Raw genomic sequence first — 24,422 nt, forward strand, 5'->3', positions numbered from 1 at the left:
TCTAGATACGGAGCCACCGCTATGCCTCGCGGTCTTAGAACCGCCAGAAGTGAGCCCAGAACCTTTGTAAAAATTCTCGGGGCAGTGGCCAACCTGGCTACAAATTGGTAATGCCTGTCTAGAAAGGCAAACCTTAGGAACCGATGATGATCTTTGTGAATCGGTATGTGAAGGTAGGCATCCTTTAAGTCCACTGTGGTCATGTACTGACCCTCTTGGATCATGGGTAGGATGGTCCGAATAGTTTCCATTTTGAATGATGGAACTCTGAGGAATTTGTTTAAGATCTTTAGATCCAAGATTGGTCTGAAGGTTCCCTCTTTCTTGGGAACCACAAACAGATTTGAATAAAATCCCTGTCCTTGTTCCGTCCGCGGAACTGGATGGATCACTCCCATTACTAGGAGGTCTTGCACACAGCTTAGGAATGCCTCTTTCTTTATCTGGTTTGCTGATAACCTTGAAAGATGAAATCTCCCTTGTGGAGGAGAAGCTTTGAAGTCCAGAAGATATCCCTGAGATATGATCTCCAAGAAAGTCTGCCCCCCACTAGATCCGTTTCCGGATAGGGGGCCGTTCCTTCATGCTGTCTTGGGGGCAGCAGCAGGCTTTCTGGCCTGCTTGCCCTTGTTCCAGGACTGGTTAGGTTTCCAGGCCTGTCTGGAATGAGCAACAGTTCCCTCTTGTTTTGAAGCAGAGGAAGTTGATGCTGCTCCTGCCTTGAAATTTCGAAAGGCACGAAAATTAGACTGTTTGGCCTTTGATTTGGCCCTGTCCTGAGGAAGGGTATGACCCTTGCCTCCAGTAATATCAGCAATAATTTCCTTCAAGCCAGGCCCGAATAAGGTCTGCCCCTTGAAAGGAATGTTGAGTAATTTAGACTTTGAAGTCACGTCAGCTGACCAGGATTTAAGCCATAGCGCCCTACACGCCTGGATGGCGAATCCGGAATTCTTAGCCGTTAGTTTAGTCAAATGAACAATGGCATCAGAAACAAATGAGTTAGCTAGCTTAAGCGTTCTAAGCTTGTCAATAATTTCATTCAATGGAGCTGTCTGGATGGCCTCTTCCAGGGCCTCAAACCAGAATGCCGCCGCAGCAGTGACAGGCGCAATGCATGCAAGGGGCTGTAAAATAAAACCTTGTTAAATAAACATTTTCTTAAGTAACCCTCCAATTTTGTATCCATTGGATCTGAAAAAGCACAACTGTCCTCAACCGGGATAGTGGTACGCTTTGCTAAAGTAGAAACTGCTCCCTCCACCTTCGGGACCGTCTGCCATAAGTCCCGTGTAGTGGCGTCTATTGGAAACATTTTTCTAAATATAGGAGGTGGGGAAAAGGGCACACCGGGTCTATCCCACTCCTTGCTAATAATTTCTGTAAGCCTTTTAGGTATAGGAAAAACGTCAGTACACACCGGCACCGCATAGTATCTATCCAGCCTACACAATTTCTCTGGAATTGCAACTGTGTTACAGTCATTCAGAGCAGCTAATACCTCCCCAAGCAATACACGGAGGTTCTCAAGCTTAAATTTAAAATTAGAAATCTCTGAATCAGGTTTCCCCGAGTCAGAGATGTCACCCACAGACTGAAGCTCTCCGTCCTCATGTTCTGCATACTGTAACCCAGTATCAGACATGGCTCTAACAGCATTTGCGCGCTCTGTATCTCTCCTAACCCCAGAGCTATCGCGCTTGTCTCTTAATTCAGGCAATCTAGATAATACCTCTGACAGGGTATTATTCATGATTGCAGCCATGTCCTGCAAGGTAATCGCTATGGGCGTCCCTGATGTAATTGGCGCCATATTAGCGTGCGTCCCCTGAGCGGGAGGCGAAGGGTCTGACACGTGGGGAGAGTTAGTCGGCATAACTTCCCCCTCGACAGAACCCTCTGGTGATAATTCTTTTATAGATAAAGACTGATCTTTACTGTTTAAGGTGAAATCAATACATTTAGTACACATTCTCCTATGGGGCTCCACCATGGCTTTCAAACATAATGAACAAGTAGGTTCCTCTGTGTCAGACATGTTTAAACAGACTAGCAATGAGACTAGCAAGCTTGGAAAACACTTTAAAACAAGTTTACAAGCAATATAAAAAACGTTACTGCGCCTTTAAGAAAACACAAATTTTCCCAAATTTTGAAATAACAGTGAAAAAATGCAGTTACACTAACGAAATTTTTACAGTGTATGTAATAAGTTAGCAGAGCATTGCACCCACTTGCAAATGGATGATTAACCCCTTAATACCAAAAACGGAATAACAAATGACAAAAACGTTTTTTAAACAGTCACAACAACTGCCACAGCTCTACTGTGGCTTTTTACCTCCCTCAATACGACTTTTGAAGCCTTTTGAGCCCTTCAGAGAAGTCCTGGATCATGCAGGAAGAAGCTGGATGTCTGTGTCTGTAATTTTTGCTGTGCAAAAAAAAAGCAAAAATAGGCCCCTCCCACTCATATTACAACAGTGGGAAGCCTCAGGGAACTGTTTCTAGGCAAAATTCATGCCAGCCATGTGGAAAAAACTAGGCCCCAATAAGTTTTATCACCAAACATATGTAAAAAACGATTAAACATGCCAGCAAACGTTTTAAAATACACTTTTATAAGAGTATGTATCTCTATTAATAAGCCTGATACCAGTCGCTATCACTGCATTTAAGGCTTTACTTACATTACTTCAGTATCAGCAGCATTTTCTAGCAAATTCCATCCCTAGAAAAATATTTTAACTGCACATACCTTATTACAGGAAAACCTGCACGCTATTCCCCCTCTGAAGTTACCTCACTCCTCAGAATATGTGAGAACAGCAAAGGATCTTAGTTACTTCTGCTAAGATCATAGAAAACGCAGGCAGATTCTTCTTCTAAATACTGCCTGAGATAAACAGTACACTCCGGTACCATTTAAAAATAACAAACTTTTGATTGAAGAAATAAACTAAGTATAAAACACCACAGTCCTCTTACGACCTCCATCTTAGTTGAGAGTTGCAAGAGAATGACTGGATATGGCAGCGAGGGGAGGAGTTATATAGCAGCTCTGCTGTGGGTGATCCTCTTGCAACTTCCTGTTGGGAAGGAGAATATCCCACAAGTAATGGATGATCCGTGGACTGGATACACTTAACAAGAGAAAACACTGCCGTAAAAATCAGGCGGGTTCGTGGACTCCCTGTCAGGAAAGAAAATAATTTATCAGGTAAGCATACATTTTGTTTTCCACAAAATAATTCATTACTGTTGGGAATCCAATACCCAAGCTAGAGAGGACACAATGATCCGGGAGGGAAAATAAGGCAGGCGTACATAATCTGAAGGCACCACCACTTGGGCCCTCTTCTCCCAACAGAAATCTCAGCTGAGGTAAAAACAAGTTTGTAAAACCCTTGAAAGGAATGTAAAGTGGAGCCATGCCGACTTGCTCCATAGAAGCTTCCTTCTTAAAAGTCCATGAAGAGGACACTGCACGGGAGGAAGAACTGAAATCCTCACAGGAGGCTGTCGAGCAGCTTTCACATAAATCAAACGAAAGACACTCCTCATACAGAAAGAGTAGTCCCTTTATCGGATATGATACTGGTTGAATCTTCATCAAAGGAAATCCAGGAGCGGATAGGGCTTCTGAGTCTCCTTCGGTTGGATGAAAGAGAAATTCCATCTGGTTAAACATTCTCCTTAAGTACCCCTCCATCTTTCTGTCAAAGGGGTCTCTAAAGGACGGTACTATCTTCAATAGGAATAGTAGTACACTTAGCCAGAGTGGAAATAGCTCCATCCACCCTGGGAGTAGAACTCCCCAACTCTAGATGAGAGTAGCTGGGAGAAAAGAAACCCCAGATTTCTCTCATTCCTAAGAACTGATGTCTGCCATGCGAGTTGGGACGAGAAAGATCTCACGAGTTATGGGTCCAACCTCATAAACCTGCCCAGGATTGGAATCTTAGGTCCTCAAAGACTTAGGCTTAGGAACTTCCAGAGGCAATAAAACCTCTTAAAGGAAAGAGAGGTTGTTCACGCTTAAACCTGAATGATACCTCCTCAGGCTCCACTGACTTATCAGCAAAGTCAGAGGAAGAAAACTCACCTTCATAAGTTGAGGTATGCTCATCCTCAGAAAGCTGGATAGACTGGATATAGCAGTCTCTAAAAAAGAATAGAGTTCTGATACCGAGAAACCAATATCTAGCATTCTCTTTTGCCCGAAACAGGCAATGCATTCCACCCAGCAGGAACAGCCGACTGTAGCTGTGCTGCAAAATCAACAGGCAAATAAACGCCCCCAGATGAAGGCCGAGCTGAGCCACGGAGAAATTGCCTGTGACATATTAGGGGACGGGGACTGAAAAGCTGTAGCCAGGCTCAAACCTAACCCCTGAGCACCTACTGAGAGAAGGAGGGCTCTGAAGAGCTAAAAATATCCGTCATAAAAGTAGACAGCTTCCCTCTTAGACCCTATAAGAGAACATAAGCAGATAGAGTCAAATTGTGCAGGGTGTTGTAAACACAAACGACCACTAGATGCCAGCAAAGTACACATAAAGAAAAAGAGAAAAATCTGAACTTAGAACAGTGTACAAATAAAAGTCCATAACTCTAATTTGTGGATTTAACACGCGAGCAAGGGCACAAACTACCGCTCCACTCGTAATCTAGCCCTAAATGTGAACAAATGGCCGACAATCCCAGCACTTCAACATCTCAGGTGAACTTTTTAACATTTATCATGTAACCTACAACATGGCTGAACATCCCAGAAGCGATTATTCTCTTCTACATAACATTATATAGAGGAATATTGATTTTGATGTTTTAATTACAGTTTACCCAAAGTGCTTGTTCTGCCTTGTTTTATAATAATAATGTAATAAGGAATACTGATCTTTATTACCTGTTACAGCATGTCGTTTTACAACTGCAAAGGGGGTTAACGCACAGAAGAAGTGAGGCGTGTACAATTAGCGCTGCTGAAGTTCTATAGATCATTGGCAAGCTAAATAAATAATAAATTAATCTTAGAATATGGTTTTATTTTAATTTATAAGGAATTAAATGATAATGACGTCACTTTAGATAAATATATAGGCTTAGAAGACTCCCTGATAAAGGGAGAGGGTAGAAAAGCTGCGAATATAAAAGCTGTGATTAAATAATCAAAAGCAATATTCTTTAGTACAGTATAGTAGAAAACAAGGCGGAATAAGCACTTTGGGCACGTTAAAAACATAAAAAGCATACTCTGAAAAAAGACCATGTGCTACAGTGAGCTTTTTGCTGCTTCATTGAAAACTGTTATTAAAACATCAAAATCGTTATTCCTCTGTATAGTGTTGTATGGCGCAAATGACAATATCGCTTCTGGCAGGTTCAGCCATGTTGTAGGTTACATGATAAACGTTAAATAGTTTACCTGAGATGTTGATGTGCTGGGATTGTCAGCCATTTCTCTGTATTTAATTAAAAACAAAAGAGCAACTAGGTCCCAAGCATTGTGACATTACAAGTCCTTTAGCAAAATGGGAACTAGATTTCATTTTGACAGTGTTTTGTCACATACTGGAAGTGTAATTAAAAAAAAAAATTGTACTTCCAAAAGAAAAAAATCATATTTTATTTCCAAAAAACAGCAGTGTAATTCCAAAAAAGAAGATTGTATTTCAAAAAAATTAAATTGTACTTGCAAAAAAAATAAAAAAAATGTATTTTCAATTAAAGATTTGTATTGTAAACCTTTAGATTTGTATTCGTATGTCACTATTTATGTACAGTAATAAAAAAAAATCACATGCTTTTTAACAGAAATCTTATTCCATACTGCGAGTGTTGGCGTGGAAAACCAAGTTTTGACCGGCAAATCTTTTAGAATCAGGGCTTAACTATACCTAAATGTAGATTAATGATCTGCTGCTCTGTATCGGTTTTAAACATGCATGTGGCCCCTCAGCAGAGATTATCTATAATGCTTATTCTGTTTCTTACCTAAAAGTTTCTGCAGAACTTGCCCGTCATAAAGATCTTCCTCTAGATTCTTTACAATTATCCTCTCCTCCACCAGAGTCTCGTTAATCCAGTCAATAAGAACCTGCAAAACCAGACCAATGAAACAAGGCGTGAGACTACACGGTACCAAGGGTAATGCACCAAGTTATACGCCTGGGGTAATGCACCTAGTTATATGCCTGGGGTAATGCACCTAGGTATATGCTGAGGTAATGCACCTAGTTATATGCCTGGGGTAATGCACCTAGTTATATGCCTGGGGTAATGCACCTAGTTATATGCCTGGGGTAATGCACCTAGTTATATGCCTGGGGTAATGCACCTAGGTATATGCCTGAGGTAATGCAACTAGTTATATGCCTGGGGTAATGCACTTAGTTATATGCCTGGGGTAATGCACCTAGTTATATGCCTGAGGTAATGCACCTAGTTATATGCCTGAGGTAATGCACCTAGTTATATGCCTGGGGTAATGCACTTAGTTATATGCCTGGGGTAATGCACCTAGTTATATGCCTGAGGTAATGCACCTAGTTATATGCCTGGGGTAATGCACTTAGTTATATGCCTGGGGTAATGCACCTAGTTATATGCCTGAGGTAATGCACCTAGTTATATGCCTGAGGTAATGCACCTAGTTATATGCCTGGGGTAATGCACTTAGTTATATGCCTGGGGTAATGCACCTAGTTATATGCCTGAGGTAATGCACCTAGTTATATGCCTGAGGTAATGCACCTAGTTATATGCCTGAGGTAATGCACCTAGGTATATGCCTGAGGTAATGCACCTAGGTATATGCCTGGGGTAATGCACCTAGGTATATGCCTGGGGTAATGCACCTAGTTATATGCCTGAACCTGAGGTAATGCACCTAGTTATATGCCTGGGGTAATGCACCTAGTTATATGCCTGGGGTAATGCACCTAGTTATATGCCTGGGGTAATGCACCTAGTTATATGCCTGAGGTAATGCACCTAGTTATATGCCTGAGGTAATGCACCTAGTTATATGCCTGAGGTAATGCACCTAGTTATATGCCTGAGGTAATGCACCTAGTTATATGCCTGAGGTAATGCACCTAGTTATACGCCTGAGGTAATGCACCTAGTTATACGCCTGAGGTAATGCACCTAGTTATATGCCTGAGGTAATGCACCTAGTTATATGCCTGGGGTAATGCACCTAGTTATATGCCTGGGGTAATGCACCTAGTTATATACTGAGGTAATGCACCTAGTTATATGCCTGGGGTAATGCACCTAGTTATATGCCTGGGGTAATGCACCTAGTTATATGCCTGGGGTAATGCACTTAGTTATATGCCTGGGGTAATGCACCTAGTTATATGCCTGAGGTAATGCACCTAGTTATAAGCCTGAGGTAATGCACCTAGTTATATGCCTGAGGTAATGCACCTAGTTATATAGTGAGGTAATGCACCTAGTTATATGCCTGGGGTAATGCACCTAGTTATATGCCTGGGGTAATGCACCTAGTTATATGCCTGGGGTAATGCACCTAGTTATATGCCTGGGGTAATGCATCTAGTTATATGCTGAGGTAATGCACCTAGTTATATGCCTGGGGTAATGCACCTAGTTATATGCCTGTGGTAATGCACCTAGTTATACGCCTGGAGTAATGCACCTAGTTATATGCCTGGGGTAATGCACCTAGTTATATGCCTGGGGTAATGCACCTAGTTATATGCCTGGGGTAATGCACCTAGTTATATGCCTGAGGTAATGCACCTAGTTATAGGCCTGGGGTAATGCACCTAGTTATATGCCTGGGGTAATGCACCTAGTTATATGCCTGGGGTAATGCACCTAGTTATATGCTGAGGTAATGCACCTAGTTATATGCCTGAGGTAATGCACCTAGTTATGACTGACACCCCCTGTTAGAGAATTGGCCGCGAATGTGCAGGGGAAGGCATTGCACAAGCATTTCACTAGAACTTGTGCAATGATAAATGCTGACAGTGTATGTTGTCGGCATTTGTCGATGTGTGGCGGACATGATCCCCTGCCTGACATTTGATAAATTATTATACTTTATTTATGAATGTACCCCATTGCATGCAATTTTAAAAGAAAAGTCAAGTCCAAAAAAACTTTCAGGATTTAAATAGGGAATGTAATTTTAAACAACTTTCCAATTTACTTTTATGACCAATTTTGTTTGTTCTCTTGGTATTCTTAGTTGAAAACTAAACCAAGGAGGTTCATATGCTAATTTCTTTGACCTTTAAGGCCGCCTCTAATTTAAATGTATTTTGATTGAGGGCGTTAGTTCATGTGTTTCAAATAGATACCATTGAGCTTATGCACGTGAATTTACAGAGGAGTGAACACTGATTGGCTAAAATGCAAGACTGTCAAAATAACTGAAAAAAGGGGACAGTTTGCAGATACAAGGTAATCAAATAGGTAAAAAGTGTATTATTATAAATGTGTTGGTGATGCAAAACTGGGAAATGGGTAATAAATTATGCTTACTTGATAATTTAATTTTCTTCCATGGGAAAGAGTCCACAGCCGCATTCATTACTTGTGGGAAATAAGAACCTGGTCACCAGGAGGAGGCAAAGACACACCAGCCAAAGGCTTAAATACGCCTCCCACTTCCCATTTCCCCCAGTCATTCTGCCGAGGAAAAAAGGATCAGTGGAGGAAATATCAAGGTGAAAGGGTGCCAGAAGACTATACACGACAAACACATGAGGCGGGGGGCTGTGGACTCTTTCCCACTCAAGAAAATGAAATTATCAGGTAAGCATAATTTATGTTTTTCTTCCTAATGGGAAAGAGAGTCCACAGCCGCATTCATTACTTGTGGGAAAATTATACCCAAGCCAAAGAGGACACTGAATACCAAGAACCGGAGGGTAAGAGTCGGCCCAATCTGAGGGCACCAGGACTGAACCACATCCCATAAATAAAAAAGTCCCGCTTCATCCAAAAGCAGGGATCAAAAACATGAAGAAAAAAGGGCCCCGAGGACGCAAACGACAGCCCCAAGCCTGGGTAAAAACCACATGCAACACCACCGAGCCAACAGGACTCGAAACGCCCAAAGGCAGATCCCATACTCTCGCCCACATAAGGGAACCCTGTCTTCCAAAAGCCAGATCAAACTAGCTTGGGAGACTCCAGAAAGCCTCACAAAATGCCAGAAAAAAGGGCATCATCAGTCAAACACGACCAAGTCGGAGACCGAAAGAAAACAAAAATTATCTTGAGAAGAGAAAAACGCACAGACGACTAAGTAGCACGCTATAGTGTAGCTACAGATAAAGGGGGGGGGGGGAAACCTTGTCCAGCTCCTCAGCTGGAGGTAACCAAGGAGAAAAGGAACCAGCAAAAACCAAGTTCCTAGACAAAACCCCCCTCCATGGAGTGAAAAATCAGAGATCCAAAAGATGACCAGAACCACAGCTTAGGATCCTGAGATAAACAAAGACGTCCTCAACTACCGCAGAACCGCCGCAATGAGGACCGCCCACATGCGGAAAAACTAACCTGTCAACAACAGTAAAAAGTCCATGGACAGAGTCCCACCCCCCCCCTTGAACGGGAGGGAGGAACACCACCAGCCACCCCGAAAGAGTGTGACCAGAAACACCAAACCCAGAAGTCCATTCCCAAGGGCATCTCCATCCCTGAACCAGGGACAAATAGGAACATACCCCCAGAGACAAAAGTCCCCCAAGGGAAGATGGAGGACAAGGGAAACCTTGACCCCCGGACACAAAACTCGGCACAGGGGTCAAAACGAACCCAAAACGAGCCAGCCCCCAAAGGAGCAGAGACTACCCGAGGTAGAAATCTTGGGGTCCCACAGCAGATACCGGTGGGGAAGATATGAAGACAAAGTGACCCTTACCAAGGCACTACACAGGAATGCTGATGCAAGGTTAGAGCACCAGAACAACGGACCCCAAAGGAAGTCCAGAACACATTCCCGCACAGAAGGCCCCGAGTAGCCATAAGAAGGGGACCAGACTCTCTAAAGACTCTTTAAAGAGAGAAAAGGAAGAACCCCTTCCAGACGCAACCCGAACACCAGAGGGAAAAACCGGGACAAGCATAGACAAAACTATACCAACAGCACCCGGAACCCCAGCCCAATCCCAGATCCACAAATAGACCTGAAGAAGAGGACCCCGACCAAAATTCCGGTCAGACACTCCTCACCCGAGGAAGGAACCCGAAAAAAAAGGGAACTCTAGTAAAACCGCAAGAAAAGGACCGCGATAAAACGCAGAACCGATCTCAAGGCGATAGAACCCACGACACAGAGCTAAATTCCGCAACATTCAGAAACTAGGGTCCCACGTCGGCGCCCAACCCTAAGAGGGTGGATAAAATTCTGGAAAAACCCAGAACCGAAACGAAGCGACCCCATTAAAACCGGGTTCCAGCTAGAAGAGACCTCTAGCAGCAAAGAAGGCAAACCAGGCCCCCGCGTTGCAAGTCACAGGCTAGCCACCTCACAGCACCGCTGCCGGATCACAAAGAATGCAGGCATGATCCCGCTATGGCTCGCATACCAATCAAGCGCTCCACCGCTAATCTACAAAGAGGATCCATTAAAAGCGTAACGAAACGAGGTCCAGAGACCCTAGGAGTTTAAACCACCCAAAGGGTAGCAATAAGACCAAGGCCCAAAAACTGCCCTAGCGGAGAAGGCCCCGCCCCCCTGAAAGGAGAACCAAAGCGACACGGCGTAAGCCACCGACCAAGCTCCGGGAAGAGAGTGGCATACCCAATCTCTCCGGGTATGCGGACCCGGAGGTCCGGATGTAGATGTATAGTGTAGTTTGTAAAAAAACAACAATAAAACAAAACACTCAGGGTCCCGCCGGACCCGCCAGGCTCAACAGGCATCACTGACAACACAACAAAGTGCACACAAATTCCGGACCCAACAGTCCGCAAACAACTTCCATGGAAGTAACAAAAAGCAAGTCCATCCCAGAAATTCCCAAAGGAATAATCAAATAAAAAAATATCCTAACCAGATGAAAGAAAATAAGGCAGCCCGAAGGCATCCGCCAAAAAAAAAAAATCTGGGAAAGGACACGAACGACCGACAGGAGACAATCAACATCCCAAATAGTCTAGCTCGAAGCACCATTCGAGAACACATTCCCCGACTGATAGAAGAGAGGGTCCCCCAATAAGTCGAAAAGACGACGGAGTAGAATGCGCAGCCACGCGAATCGATAACGAAAGGTGCAACATGGAGGAATATTCACCTCGTGAGGTAACTGAATAGACCCACCCGAAGTCTGGAGACCCGGGATAATCGGGCAAGAACACAACCGCGCAGAAAACTCTGGATCCTGCAGGCGAACCAGCGCCATCAAGATATTGAAGCGGAAATGACCCGCCATCTCCAGGGGAAACAAACCACCCTGTGCGGAGGGAGAATTAACATTAGGGTTACCCGCAAATGTAGAGGAAGGGTGAGGTTGAGAATCCGCTGCTTGAGGGACAGAGCCCCCAGAGGCTGATGGCTCAATAGGCCCCTGGTTCCCTGAGCCCGAGGAACCAGGCGCTCTAAGAAGGCACAAGAAACAGGACTGATAAACCTGCGTCAGTGGGGCCGAAGCACTTTCCTCACAAGAGGAAGAATCGGAATCAGAAACAACAACAGTCTCAGCTTCAGAATCCTCCATGGTTAAAACCAAAGAGAAAATTAGGACAATATAAAAAAAAGAACGGCACCTGACACCCACAATGGCTGGGGCACTCACCACCTCCTATAACCAGATCCAAACGAAGCAGAAAGTCTTCATCGCCACACAGTCAAGAATGCGGAAACGTAAAAACCCAGCGTAACAACGCCCTGTCATAAGGTGAACCGTAATGTCCAAAAAAGCGTGCCAGAAAAAGGCGGAAACTAGGCCCCACTAAATCCTTCAAGCAATTCCCCTGTCTCAGCCCCAGAGCCAATGCCCACTACACAAAGCAGGGAGATCACATAAGAAACATGATTAAGGAACCCCACCCGGTTCACAAATCCCCCCCTAAGGAAGGAATTATCCTATGATTCCCAGATCCGTACAGAGGAATCTCACTGAGACCCATACCTATCCGTCACATAACAACATAACATTCATATTGATAAAATGAAACAATCTTACCAGAATCTACGCCGTGGAACAGGAATACGGTCCTTCATGTGTGACAGATAGTAGCGTTGCCTCTGTCATGGACTTGAGAGAAGACAGCAGGTAGGGAAGCGAAGGATCGACAACGCCAAGTGCTAGAGGAGCTGTTAATACGAATCGGGATGGTGTTGCAGAGAGAACTCCCACTGCATCTCCGGACTCTAACATTCGCCCAGGCCCTCACTGAGAGACTAACAGGACTACTTAAAACTCCTGTCCCATTGTGAAGAGTACTACCCTCAATGAGAGACACACTTTACGTAAAAATTAATAAAAGTAATTTCATTAAAAATAAAACTTCTGACACATTTCTGCCAAACTCCTGGGACGAAAGACAAAGAATGACTGGGGGATAGGGGAAGTGGGAGTATTTAAGCCTTTGGCTGGGGTGTCTTTGCCTCCTCCTGGTGGCCAGGTTCTTATTTCCCACAAGTAATGAATGCGGCTGTGGACTCTTTCCCATTAGGAAGAAAAAAGGGGTTATCTATCTTTTTAAACAACAACAATTCTGGTGTGGACTGTCCCTTTAAGCAAATTTCTAATTTACTCCTATTATCAATTTTTTTTTCGTTCTCTTGCTATCTTTATTTTAAAAAAAAAATATATATATATAACAGACCATCAAAAATATCTTGAGACCCAAGACCACTTGTGTAACAATGTTCATTAAAGGGACATTTTACTGTAACATGTTCTCCCCTTTAATGTGTTCTCAGTGCCATTTTACCAGCTTGAATGTATTACATTGTGTGAACATAGCTCATTTTCTTTTATTTTGTCATTTGAAATAGCTGTTTTCGCCTGCTGAAACTGCCACTTATACTTAAAATATGAATACTGCAATATTTTCTAATACTTCCATTAGCAAAAATGCTTCTAGTAAAAGGCATTACTGTGTTTTTCTTCAGCATATGCACATATGCTGTGAGGGCCCATGCAACTGGGCCATGTAATGAACATGAAAGTGAAGTATGAAAAATTAAACTCATGTATTCAATTTTAGATTCTAATTTAACAAAAAATAACCGAAGACGTTTCTTCTATAATAACATGTATAACATAATAGCATACCTAGGTAGAATAAGTAGCATACCCATGTCATGAGCATTATATGGCAGTAGTTATTATATTGCTTGCACATAGTGCTTAACACACACACACGCACTCCTGAGCATATCTAGATATGCTCTTACACTACAACAGGATGAAATCGATAACAGATGTAAATATTAAAGGGTTTTGTCTGAACCATGAACCTTCATCTTTGACTGTCATGTCCCTGTAATGCCTGGTTGCTCACTGGCAGACCTCTCACGGCTTTATTAGTGGGCACTGACCAATTAAAAAGACTGGGCCTAACTAGCAGCCCGGTAATAAAATATGAGAAAGGAATGTCCCTAAAGCGCTGTATATTCTAATACATCTGGTTCTATTTACTGAGAAAGACTACATACAAATAGGTTGTTTATTCAGGTTCCCAAAGCACAGGGAAAGCAAAATGATCGTATCACTACAACTTGCATTATACTGTAAAGAACACCCATAACGCAGGATGCTTCACCACAATTGATCCGCATAATCTTTTGTAAAACTTAACTTAAAATGTATTATAGATAATTTATACTGGAGCCAGAACAGAGATCAAGTGGTAAATGCTCCTCAGTGACCTTCCAGCTATTTGCAAAACCAATAGATTCTTACTCCAAGCTGAGCCACGGCTGTGTTAGTCTCTAAACTCTCTCAGCTAGTTTTATTAGCGCTGCGGAATATGTTGGTGCTCTACAAATACCTGAAAATTATAATATTAACGTGAGGGGACTGGCATATCCTGTACTGCAGTATCTGACGTCAGTGAACAAACATCTATATACTGCTCATAACACGGGAAGGATTATGTCAGCATTTACTTTGTGACAGGAAGGATGAACCATACATAACCCTTTAAAGGAACATTAAACACTAAACAAATGCTAGATAGAATGATGCATTCAAAGATAAGATTAGTCTGAGAATAATCTGAAGATCTATTTTTCAAAGTTTCATTAGTTGTTTAATTATTAGCAAAATAAGTGTAAAGCTTAAGGGGTCTATTTAAGAAGCAGCGGATGCTTCCTCCGACTCACTCCGAATCAGTTCCGGCTAAAGCGGAATTTATGAAGCAGCCGTCCTCTGAGGTGGCAGACAGCAATCCGAATATAATCGGGTTGATTGACACCCCCTGCTAGCGGCCGATTGGCGGCAAATCTGCAGGGGGTGGTATTGCACCAGCAGTTCACAAGAACTGCTGGCGCAATGATAAATGCCGATAGCGTATGCTGTCGGCATTTATCGATGAGCAGCGGACATGATCCGCTATATCGGATCATGTCCGTCCGCACATTAATAAATGGACCCCTTAGTGTCTATAAAACAATGAGAGCTGCCATGTTGTAACTTAGGTTACTTTCTCTGCTGTGGCCAATTAGGGACAGTTATAAATAGGTCACTAGAGTGTACAGCCAATAGCTATGTGTAATATAACAGTGTTCTGCACTTCCATTTCTAACAGGAACTGAAAAGCTCATAATTTCAGAATGGAATTACAGGAAAAGGGGACAAAATAAATAATGAAAAGTATATTACAGAGCTTTATTTATATATACAATTTATCATTTTATATTACCATCTCAAAGTCTTTAATGTCCCTTTAATGTGATGGTAAAGTTGCTGTATCTAAACAATTTTTTTTAATTATAAACATGAATATTAACATATGCTCTATTTATTAATTTGGAGTAAACAATGAAAATCATCCAAATATCTTGTGTATTGTAACTCACACCACCACTCAATTTTTTACTTGCGGCAAAGTTTTCACCACTCATCCAATCATCATTTTAGCTATACAGCTGACTTATTTCTATGGGCCATATGACATGCGTTTTGACGACCAGAAAGGCTATCTGTGCGCGCATGTGTGAAAAACAGAATTTATGCTTACCTGATAAATTACTTTCTCTTGCGGTGTATCCAGTCCACGGATTCATCCTTTACTTGTGGGATATTCTCATTCCCTACAGGAAGTGGCAAAGAGAGCACACAGCAGAGCTGTCCATATAGCTCCCCCTCTAGCTCCACCCCCCAGTCATTCGACCAAAGGTTAGGAAGAAAAAGGAGAAACCATAGGGTGCAGTGGTGACTGTAGTTTAAACAAAAACATTTTTTACCTGACTTACTTGCCAGGGCGGGCCGTGGACTGGATACACCGCAAGAGAAAGTAATTTATCAGGTAAGCATAAATTCTGTTTTCTCTTGCAAGGTGTATCCAGTCCACGGATTCATCCTTTACTTGTGGGATACCAATACCAAAGCTTTAGGACACAGATGAAGGGAGGGAACAAGACAGGTACCCTAAACGGAAGGCACCACTGCTTGCAAAACCTTTCTCCCAAAAATAGCCTCCGAAGAAGCAAAAGTATCGAATTTGTAAAATTTGGCAAAAGTATGCAGTGAAGACCAAGTCGCTGCCTTACAAATCTGTTCAACAGAAGCCTCATTCTTGAAAGCCCATGTGGAAGCCACTGCTATGGTAGAATGAGCAGTAATTCTTTCAGGAGGCTGCTGGCCAGCAGTCTCATAGGCCAAACGGATGATTCTTTTCAGCCAAAAGGAAAGAGAGGTAGCAGTCGCTTTCTGACCTCTCCTCTTACCAGAATAGATAACAAACAAGGAAGATGTTTGTCTGAAATCCTTAGTTGCTAGAGCACGAACTACATCAAGATTGTGCAACAGACGTTCCTTCTTCGAAGAAAGATTGGGGCACAGAGAAGGAACAACAATTTCCTGGTTAATATTCTTGTTAGAAACCATCTTTGGAAGAAAACCAGGTTTAGTACGCAAAACTACCTTATCTGCATGGAACACCAGGCAAGGTGAATCACGCTGTAAGGCAGATAATTCTGAGACTCTTCGAGCAGAAGAGATAGCTACCAAGAACAAAACTTTCCAAGATAACAACTTAATATCTATGGAATGTAAAGGTTCAAACGGAACCCCTTGAAGAATTAAAAGAACTAGATTTAGACTCCATAGCGGAGCCACAGGTTTATAGACAGGCTTGATTCTGACTAAAGCTTGTGCAAACGCTTGAACGTCTGGTACCTCTGCCAGACGCTTGTGTAAAAGGATAGACAGAGCAGATATCTGTCCCTTTAAAGAACTAGCCGACAATCCTTTCTCCAATCCGTCTTGGAGAAAGGACAATATCCTGGGAATCGTAATCTTACTCCATGAGTAACCCTTGGATTCACACCAACAAAGATATTTCCGCCATATCTTATGGTAGTCCTGGTGACAGGCTTTCTGGCCTGAATCAGAGTATCTATAACTGACTCAGAGAAACCACGCTTTGATAAAATTAAGCGTTCAATCTCCAAGCAGTCAGACGTAGAGAAACTAGATTTGGATGCTTGAACGGACCCTGTATTAGAAGGTCCTGCCTCATTGGCAGTGTCCATGGTGGGACAGATGACATGTCCACTAGGTCTGCATACCAAGTCCTGCGTGGCCACGCAGGCGCGATCAAAATCACTGACGCCTTCTCCTGCTTGATTCTGGCGATCAGACGAGGGAGAAGAGGAAACGGTGGGAAAACATAAGCCAGATTGAAGGACCAAGGCGCTGCTACAGCATCTATCAATGCCGCCTTGGGGTCCCGGGACCTGGATCCATAGAGAGGAAGCTTGGTGTTCTGACGGGACGCCATCAGATCCAACTCTGGAATGCCCCATAGCTGAGTCAGCTGGGCAAATACCTCCGGGTGGAGTTCCCACTCCCCCGGGTGAAAAGTCTGACGACTCAGAAAATCCGCCTCCCAGTTGTCTACTCTTGGGATGAGAATTGCTGAGAGATGGCAGGAGTGGTCCTCCGCCCACCTGATTATTTTGGTTACTTCCTTCATCGCTAGGGAACTCTTTGTTCCCCCCTGATGATTGAAGTAAGCTACAGTCGTGATGTTGTCCGACTGAAATCTGATTAATTTGGCCGCAGCTAGTTGAGGCCATGCCTAAAGCGCGTTGAATATCGCCCTCAGTTCCAGAATGTTTATCGGGAGAAGAGATTCTTCCCAAGACCATAAGCCTTGAGCTTTCAGGGAGTCCCAGACTGCACCCCAGCCTAACAGACTGGCATCGGTCGTTACAATGATCCACTCTGGTCTGCGGAAACATATTCCCTGAGACAGGTGATCCTGAGACAACCACCAGAGAAGAGAAACTCTGGTTTCCTGGTCCAACTGTATTTGAGGAGACAAATCTGCATAATCCCCATTCCACTGATTGAGCATGCATAGTTGCAGTGGTCTGAGATGTATCCGAGCGAAAGGGACTATGTCCATTGCCGCTACCATTAATCCGATTGCCTCCATGCACTGAGCTACAGATGGCCGAGGAATGGAATGAAGAACTCGGCAAGTAGTTAAAAGTTTCAACTTTCTGACCTCCGTCAGAAATAACATAATTTATGTAAGAACTTACCTGATAAATTCATTTCTTTCATATTAACAAGAGTCCATGAGCTAGTGACATATGGGATATACATTCCTACCAGGAGGGGCAAAGTTTCCCAAACCTTAAAATGCCTATAAATACACCCCTCACCACACCCACAAATCAGTTTAACGAATAGCCAAGAAGTGGGGTGATAAGAAAAAAAGTGCGAAGCATATAAAATAAGGAATTGGAATAATTGTGCTTTATACAAAAAAATCATAACCACCACAAAAAAGGGTGGGCCTCATGGACTCTTGTTAATATGAAAGAAATGAATTTATCAGGTAAGTTCTTACATAAATTATGTTTTCTTTCATGTAATTAACAAGAGTCCATGAGCTAGTGACATATGGGATAATGACTACCCAAGATGTGGATCTTTCCACACAAGAGTCACTAGAGAGGGAGGGATAAAATAAAGACAGCCAATTCCTGCTGAAAATAATCCACACCCAAAATAAAGTTTAATGAAAAACATAAGCAGAAGATTCAAACTGAAACCGCTGCCTGAAGAACTTTTCTACCAAAAACTGCTTCAGAAGAAGAAAATACATCAAAATGGTAGAATTTAGTAAAAGTATGCAAAGAGGACCAAGTTGCTGCTTTGCAGATCTGGTCAACCGAAGCTTCATTCCTAAACGCCCAGGAAGTAGATACTGACCTAGTAGAATGAGCTGTAATTCTCTGAGGCGGAATTTTACCCGACTCAACATAGGCAAGATGAATTAAAGATTTCAACCAAGATGCCAAAGAAATGGCAGAAGCTTTCTGGCCTTTCCTAGAACCGGAAAAGATAACAAATAGACTAGAAGTCTTACGGAAAGATTTCGTAGCTTCAACATAATATTTCAAAGCTCTAACAACATCCAAAGAATGCAACGATTTCTCCTTAGAATTCTTAGGATTAGGACATAATGAAGGAACCACAATTTCTCTACTAATGTTGTTGGAATTCACAACTTTAGGTAAAAATTCAAAAGAAGTTCGCAACACTGCCTTATCCTGATGAAAAATCAGAAAAGGAGACTCACAAGAAAGAGCAGATAATTCAGAAACTCTTCTAGCAGAAGAGATGGCCAAAAGGAACAAAACTTTCCAAGAAAGTAATTTAATGTCCAATGAATGCATAGGTTCAAACGGAGGAGCTTGAAGAGCTCCCAGAACCAAATTCAAACTCCAAGGAGGAGAAATTGACTTAATGACAGGTTTTATACGAACCAAAGCTTGTACAAAACAATGAATATCAGGAAGAATAGCAATCTTTCTGTGAAAAAGAACAGAAAGAGCGGAGATTTGTCCTTTCAAAGAACTTGCGGACAAACCCTTATCTAAACCATCCTGAAGAAACTGTAAAATTCTCGGTATTCTAAAAGAATGCCAAGAAAAATGATGAGAAAGACACCAAGAAATATAAGTCTTCCAGACTCTATAATATATCTCTCGAGATACAGATTTACGAGCCTGTAACATAGTATTAATCACGGAGTCAGAGAAACCTCTTTGACCAAGAATCAAGCGTTCAATCTCCATACCTTTAAATTTAAGGATTTCAGATCCGGATGGAAAAAAGGACCTTGTGACAGAAGGTCTGGTCTTAACGGAAGAGTCCATGGTTGGCAAGATGCCATCCGGACAAGATCCGCATACCAAAACCTGTGAGGCCATGCCGGAGCTATTAGCAGAACAAACGAGCATTCCCTCAGAATCTTGGAGATTACTCTTGGAAGAAGAACTAGAGGCGGAAAGATATAGGCAGGATGATACTTCCAAGGAAGTGATAATGCATCCACTGCCTCCGCCTGAGGATCCCGGGATCTGGACAGATACCTGGGAAGTTTCTTGTTTAGATGAGAGGCCATCAGATCTATCTCTGGGAGCCCCCACATTTGAACAATCTGAAGAAATACCTCTGGGTGAAGAGACCATTCGCCCGGATGCAACGTTTGGCGACTGAGATAATCCGCTTCCCAATTGTCTACACCTGGGATATGAACCGCAGAGATTAGACAGGAGCTGGATTCCGCCCAAACCAAAATTCGAGATACTTCTTTCATAGCCAGAGGACTGTGAGTCCCTCCTTGATGATTGATGTATGCCACAGTTGTGACATTGTCTGTCTGAAAACAAATGAACGATTCTCTCTTCAGAAGAGGCCAAAACTGAAGAGCTCTGAAAACTGCACGGAGTTCCAAGATATTGATCGGTAATCTCACCTCCTGAGATTCCCAAACTCCTTGTGCCGTCAGAGATCCCCACACAGCTCCCCAACCTGTGAGACTTGCATCTGTTGAAATTACAGTCCAGGTCGGAAGAACAAAAGAAGCCCCCTGAATTAAACGAAGGTGATCTGTCCACCACGTTAGAGAGTGTCGAACAATCGGTTTTAAAGATATTAATTGATATATCTTCGTGTAATCCCTGCACCATTGGATCAGCATACAGAGCTGAAGAGGTCGCATGTGAAAACGAGCAAAGGGGATCGCGTCCGATGCAGCAGTCATAAGACCTAGAATTTCCATGCATAAGGCTACCGAAGGGAATGATTGAGACTGAAGGTTTCGACAAGCTGTAATCAATTTTAGACGTCTCTTGTCTGTTAAAGACAGAGTCATGGACACTGAATCTATCTGGAAACCCAGAAAGGTTACCCTTGTTTGAGGAATCAAAGAACTTTTTGGTAAATTGATCCTCCAACCATGATCTTGAAGAAACAACACAAGTCGATTCGTATGAGACTCTGCTAAATGTAAAGACTGAGCAAGTACCAAGATATCGTCCAAATAAGGAAATACCACAATACCCTGTTCTCTGATTACAGACAGAAGGGCACCGAGAATCTTTGTGAAAATTCTTGGAGCTGTAGCAAGGCCAAACGGTAGAGCCACAAATTGGTAATGCTTGTCTAGAAAAGAGAATCTCAGGAACTGATAATGATCTGGATGAATCGGAATATGCAGATATGCATCCTGTAAATCTATTGTGGACATATAATTCCCTTGCTGAACAAAAGGCAATATAGTCCTTACAGTTACCATCTTGAACGTTGGTATCCTTACATAACGATTCAATAATTTTAGATCCAGAACTGGTCTGAAGGAATTCTCCTTCTTTGGTACAATGAAGAGATTTGAATAAAACCCCATCCCCTGTTCCGGAACTGGAACTGGCATAATTACTCCAGCCAACTCTAGATCTGAAACACAATTCAGAAATGCTTGAGCTTTCACTGGATTTACTGGGACATGGGAAAGAAAAAATCTCTTTGCAGGAGGTCTCATCTTGAAACCAATTCTGTACCCTTCTGAAACAATGTTCTGAATCCAAAGATTGTGAACAGAATTGATCCAAATTTCTTTGAAAAAACGTAACCTGCCCCCTACCAGCTGAACTGGAATGAGGGCCGTACCTTCATGTGAACTTAGAAGCAGGCTTTGCCTTTCTAGCAGGCTTGGATTTATTCCAGACTGGAGATGGTTTCCAAACTGAAACTGCTCCTGAGGACGAAGGATCAGGCTTTTGTTCTTTGTTGAAACGAAAGGAACGAAAACGATTGTTAGCCCTGTTTTTACCTTTAGACTTTTTATCCTGTGGTAAAAAAGTTCCTTTCCCACCAGTAACAGTTGAAATAATAGAATCCAACTGAGAACCAAATAATTTGTTTCCCTGGAAAGAAATGGAAAGTAGAGTTGATTTAGAAGCCATATCAGCATTCCAGGTCTTAAGCCATAAAGCTCTTCTGGCTAAGATCGCCAGAGACATAAACCTAACATCAACTCTAATAATATCAAAAATGGCATCACAGATGAAATTATTAGCATGCTGGAGAAGAATAATAATATCATGAGAATCACGATTTGTTACTTGTTGCGCTAGAGTTTCCAACCAAAAAGTTGAAGCTGCAGCAACATCAGCCAATGATATAGCAGGTCTAAGAAGATTACCTGAACATAGATAAGCTTTTCTTAGAAAAGATTCAATTTTTCTATCTAAAGGATCCTTAAACGAGGTACCATCTGACGTAGGAATGGTAGTACGTTTAGCAAGGGTAGAAATAGCCCCATCAACTTTAGGGATTTTGTCCCAAAATTCTAACCTGTCAGGCGGAACAGGATATAATTGCTTAAAACGTTTAGAAGGAGTAAATGAATTACCCAATTTATCCCATTCCTTGGAAATTACAGCAGAAATAGCATTAGGAACAGGAAAGACTTCTGGAATAACCGCAGGAGCTTTAAAAACCTTATCCAAACGTATAGAATTAGTATCAAGAGGACTAGAATCCTCTATTTCTAAAGCAATTAGTACTTCTTTAAGTAAAGAGCGAATAAATTCCATCTTAAACAAATATGAAGATTTATCAGCATCAATCTCTGAGATAGAATCCTCTGAACCAGAAGAGTCCAAAGAATCAGAATGATGGTGTTCATTTAAAAATTCATCTGTAGAGAGAGAAGATTTAAAAGACTTTTTACGTTTACTAGAAGGAGAAATAACAGACAAAGCCTTCTTTATGGATTCAGAAACAAAATCTCTTATGTTATCAGGAACATTCTGCACCTTAGATGTTGAGGGAACTGCAACAGGCAATGGTACATCACTAAAGGAAATATTATCTGCTTTAACAAGTTTGTCATGACAATTATTACAAACAACAGCTGGAGGAATAGCTACCAAAAGTTTACAGCAGATACACTTAGCTTTGGTAGATCCAGCAGGCAGTGGTTTTCCTGTAGTATCTTCTGGCTCAGATGCAACGTGAGACATCTTGCAATATGTAAGAGAAAAAACAACATATAAAGCAAAATAGATCAAATTCCTTATAAGACAGTTTCAGGAATGGGAAAAAATGCCAAACATCAAGCTTCTAGCAACCATAAGCAAATGAAAAATGAGACTGAAATAATGTGGAGACAAAAGCGACGCCCATATTTTTTAGCGCCAAATAAGACGCCCACATTATTTGGCGCCTAAATGCTTTTGGCGCCAAAAATGACGCAACAACCGGAACGCCGACATTTTTGGCGCAAAATAACGTCAAAAAATGACGCAACTTCCGGCGACACGTATGACGCCGGAAACGGAAAAGAATTTTTGCGCCAAAAAAGTCCGCGCCAAGAATGACGCAATAAAATGAAGCATTTTCAGCCCCCGCGAGCCTAACAGCCCACAGGGAAAAAAGTCAAATTTTTGAGGTAAGAAAAAATATGATAATTCAATGCATAATCCCAAATATGAAACTGACTGTCTGGAAATAAGGAAAGTTGAACATTCTGAGTCAAGGCAAATAAATGTTTGAATACATATATTTAGAACTTTATAAATAAAGTGCCCAACCATAGCTTAGAGTGTCACAGAAAATAAGACTTACTTACCCCAGGACACTCATCTACATGTTTGTAGAAAGCCAAACCAGTACTGAAACGAGAATCAGTAGAGGAAATGGTAAATATAAGAGTATATCGTCGATCTGAAAAGGGAGGTAAGAGATGAATCTCTACGACCGATAACAGAGAACCTTATGAAATAGACCCCGTAGAAGGAGATCACTGCATTCAATAGGCAATACTCTCTTCACATCCCTCTGACATTCACTGCACGCTGAGAGGAAAACCGGGCTCCAACTTGCTGCGGAGCGCATATCAACGTAGAATCTAGCACAAACTTACTTCACCACCTCCCTTGGAGGCAAAGTTTGTAAAACTGATTTGTGGGTGTGGTGAGGGGTGTATTTATAGGCATTTTAAGGTTTGGGAAACTTTGCCCCTCCTGGTAGGAATGTATATCCCATATGTCACTAGCTCATGGACTCTTGTTAATTACATGAAAGAAATTTTCATTTCTTCCGAATCTATTAGTGTTCCTAGGAAGGGAACCCTTGTGAGTGGGGACAGAGAACTCTTTTTGATGTTCACCTTCCACCCGTGAGACCTTAGAAAGGTCAATACAATCTCCGTGTGAGCCTTGGCTCTGTGAAAAGACGGCGCCTGAATTAAGATGTCGTCCAAATAAGGCGCCACTGCTATGCCCCGCGGTCTTAGAACCGCCAGAAGGGACCCTAGCACCTTTGTGAAAATTCTGGGAGCAGTGGCTAAACCGAATGGAAGAGCCACGAACTGGTAATGCTTGTCTAGAAAAGCGAACCGGAGGAACTGATGATGATCTTTGTTGATAGGGATATGCAGGTATGCATCCTTTAGATCCATGGTAGTCATATATTGACCTTCCTGGATCATAGGTAAGATTGTCCGAATGGTCTCCATCTTGAATGATGGGACTCTGAGGAATCTGTTTAGAATTTTTAGATCCAGGATTGGTCTGAAAGTTCCTTCTTTTTTGGGAACCACAAACAGGTTTGAGTAAAAACCCAGTCCTTGTTCTGCAATTGGAACTGGGTATATCACTCCCATCGTATGTAGATCTTCTACACAGCGTAAGAACGCCTCTTGAAAAATTACGAAAGGAACGAAAATTAGCTTTGTTTTTAGCCTTAAAAGGCTTGTCCTGAGGGAGAGCATGGCCCTTTCCCCCGGTGATTTCTGAAATAATCTCTTTCAATTCTGGCCCGAAAAGGGTCTTTCCCTTGAAAGGGATATTTAATAATTTGGAGTTTGACGACACATCGGCCGACCATGAATTGAGCCAAAGTGCTCTGCGCGCCATAATGGCGAAACCTGAATTTTTTGCCGCTAAC

General features: G+C 42.3%; 1 protein-coding gene across 2 annotated transcripts in view; it reads right to left on the minus strand.

The window, feature by feature from the left end:
- The window catches only part of PARVB (parvin beta), a 207,399-nt gene that overhangs the window by 98,554 nt on the left and 84,423 nt on the right, over positions 1-24,422 (minus strand). For both annotated transcript variants that reach the window (XM_053719050.1, XM_053719051.1), the window contains exon 4: positions 5,998-6,100. In XM_053719050.1, the coding sequence (XP_053575025.1) occupies positions 5,998-6,100 (103 nt within the window). The remainder of the gene's footprint in view (positions 1-5,997; positions 6,101-24,422) is intronic.

This window comes from Bombina bombina, chromosome 6 (assembly GCF_027579735.1).
Source record: "Bombina bombina isolate aBomBom1 chromosome 6, aBomBom1.pri, whole genome shotgun sequence".
NCBI classification, from domain to species: Eukaryota; Metazoa; Chordata; class Amphibia; order Anura; family Bombinatoridae; genus Bombina; species Bombina bombina.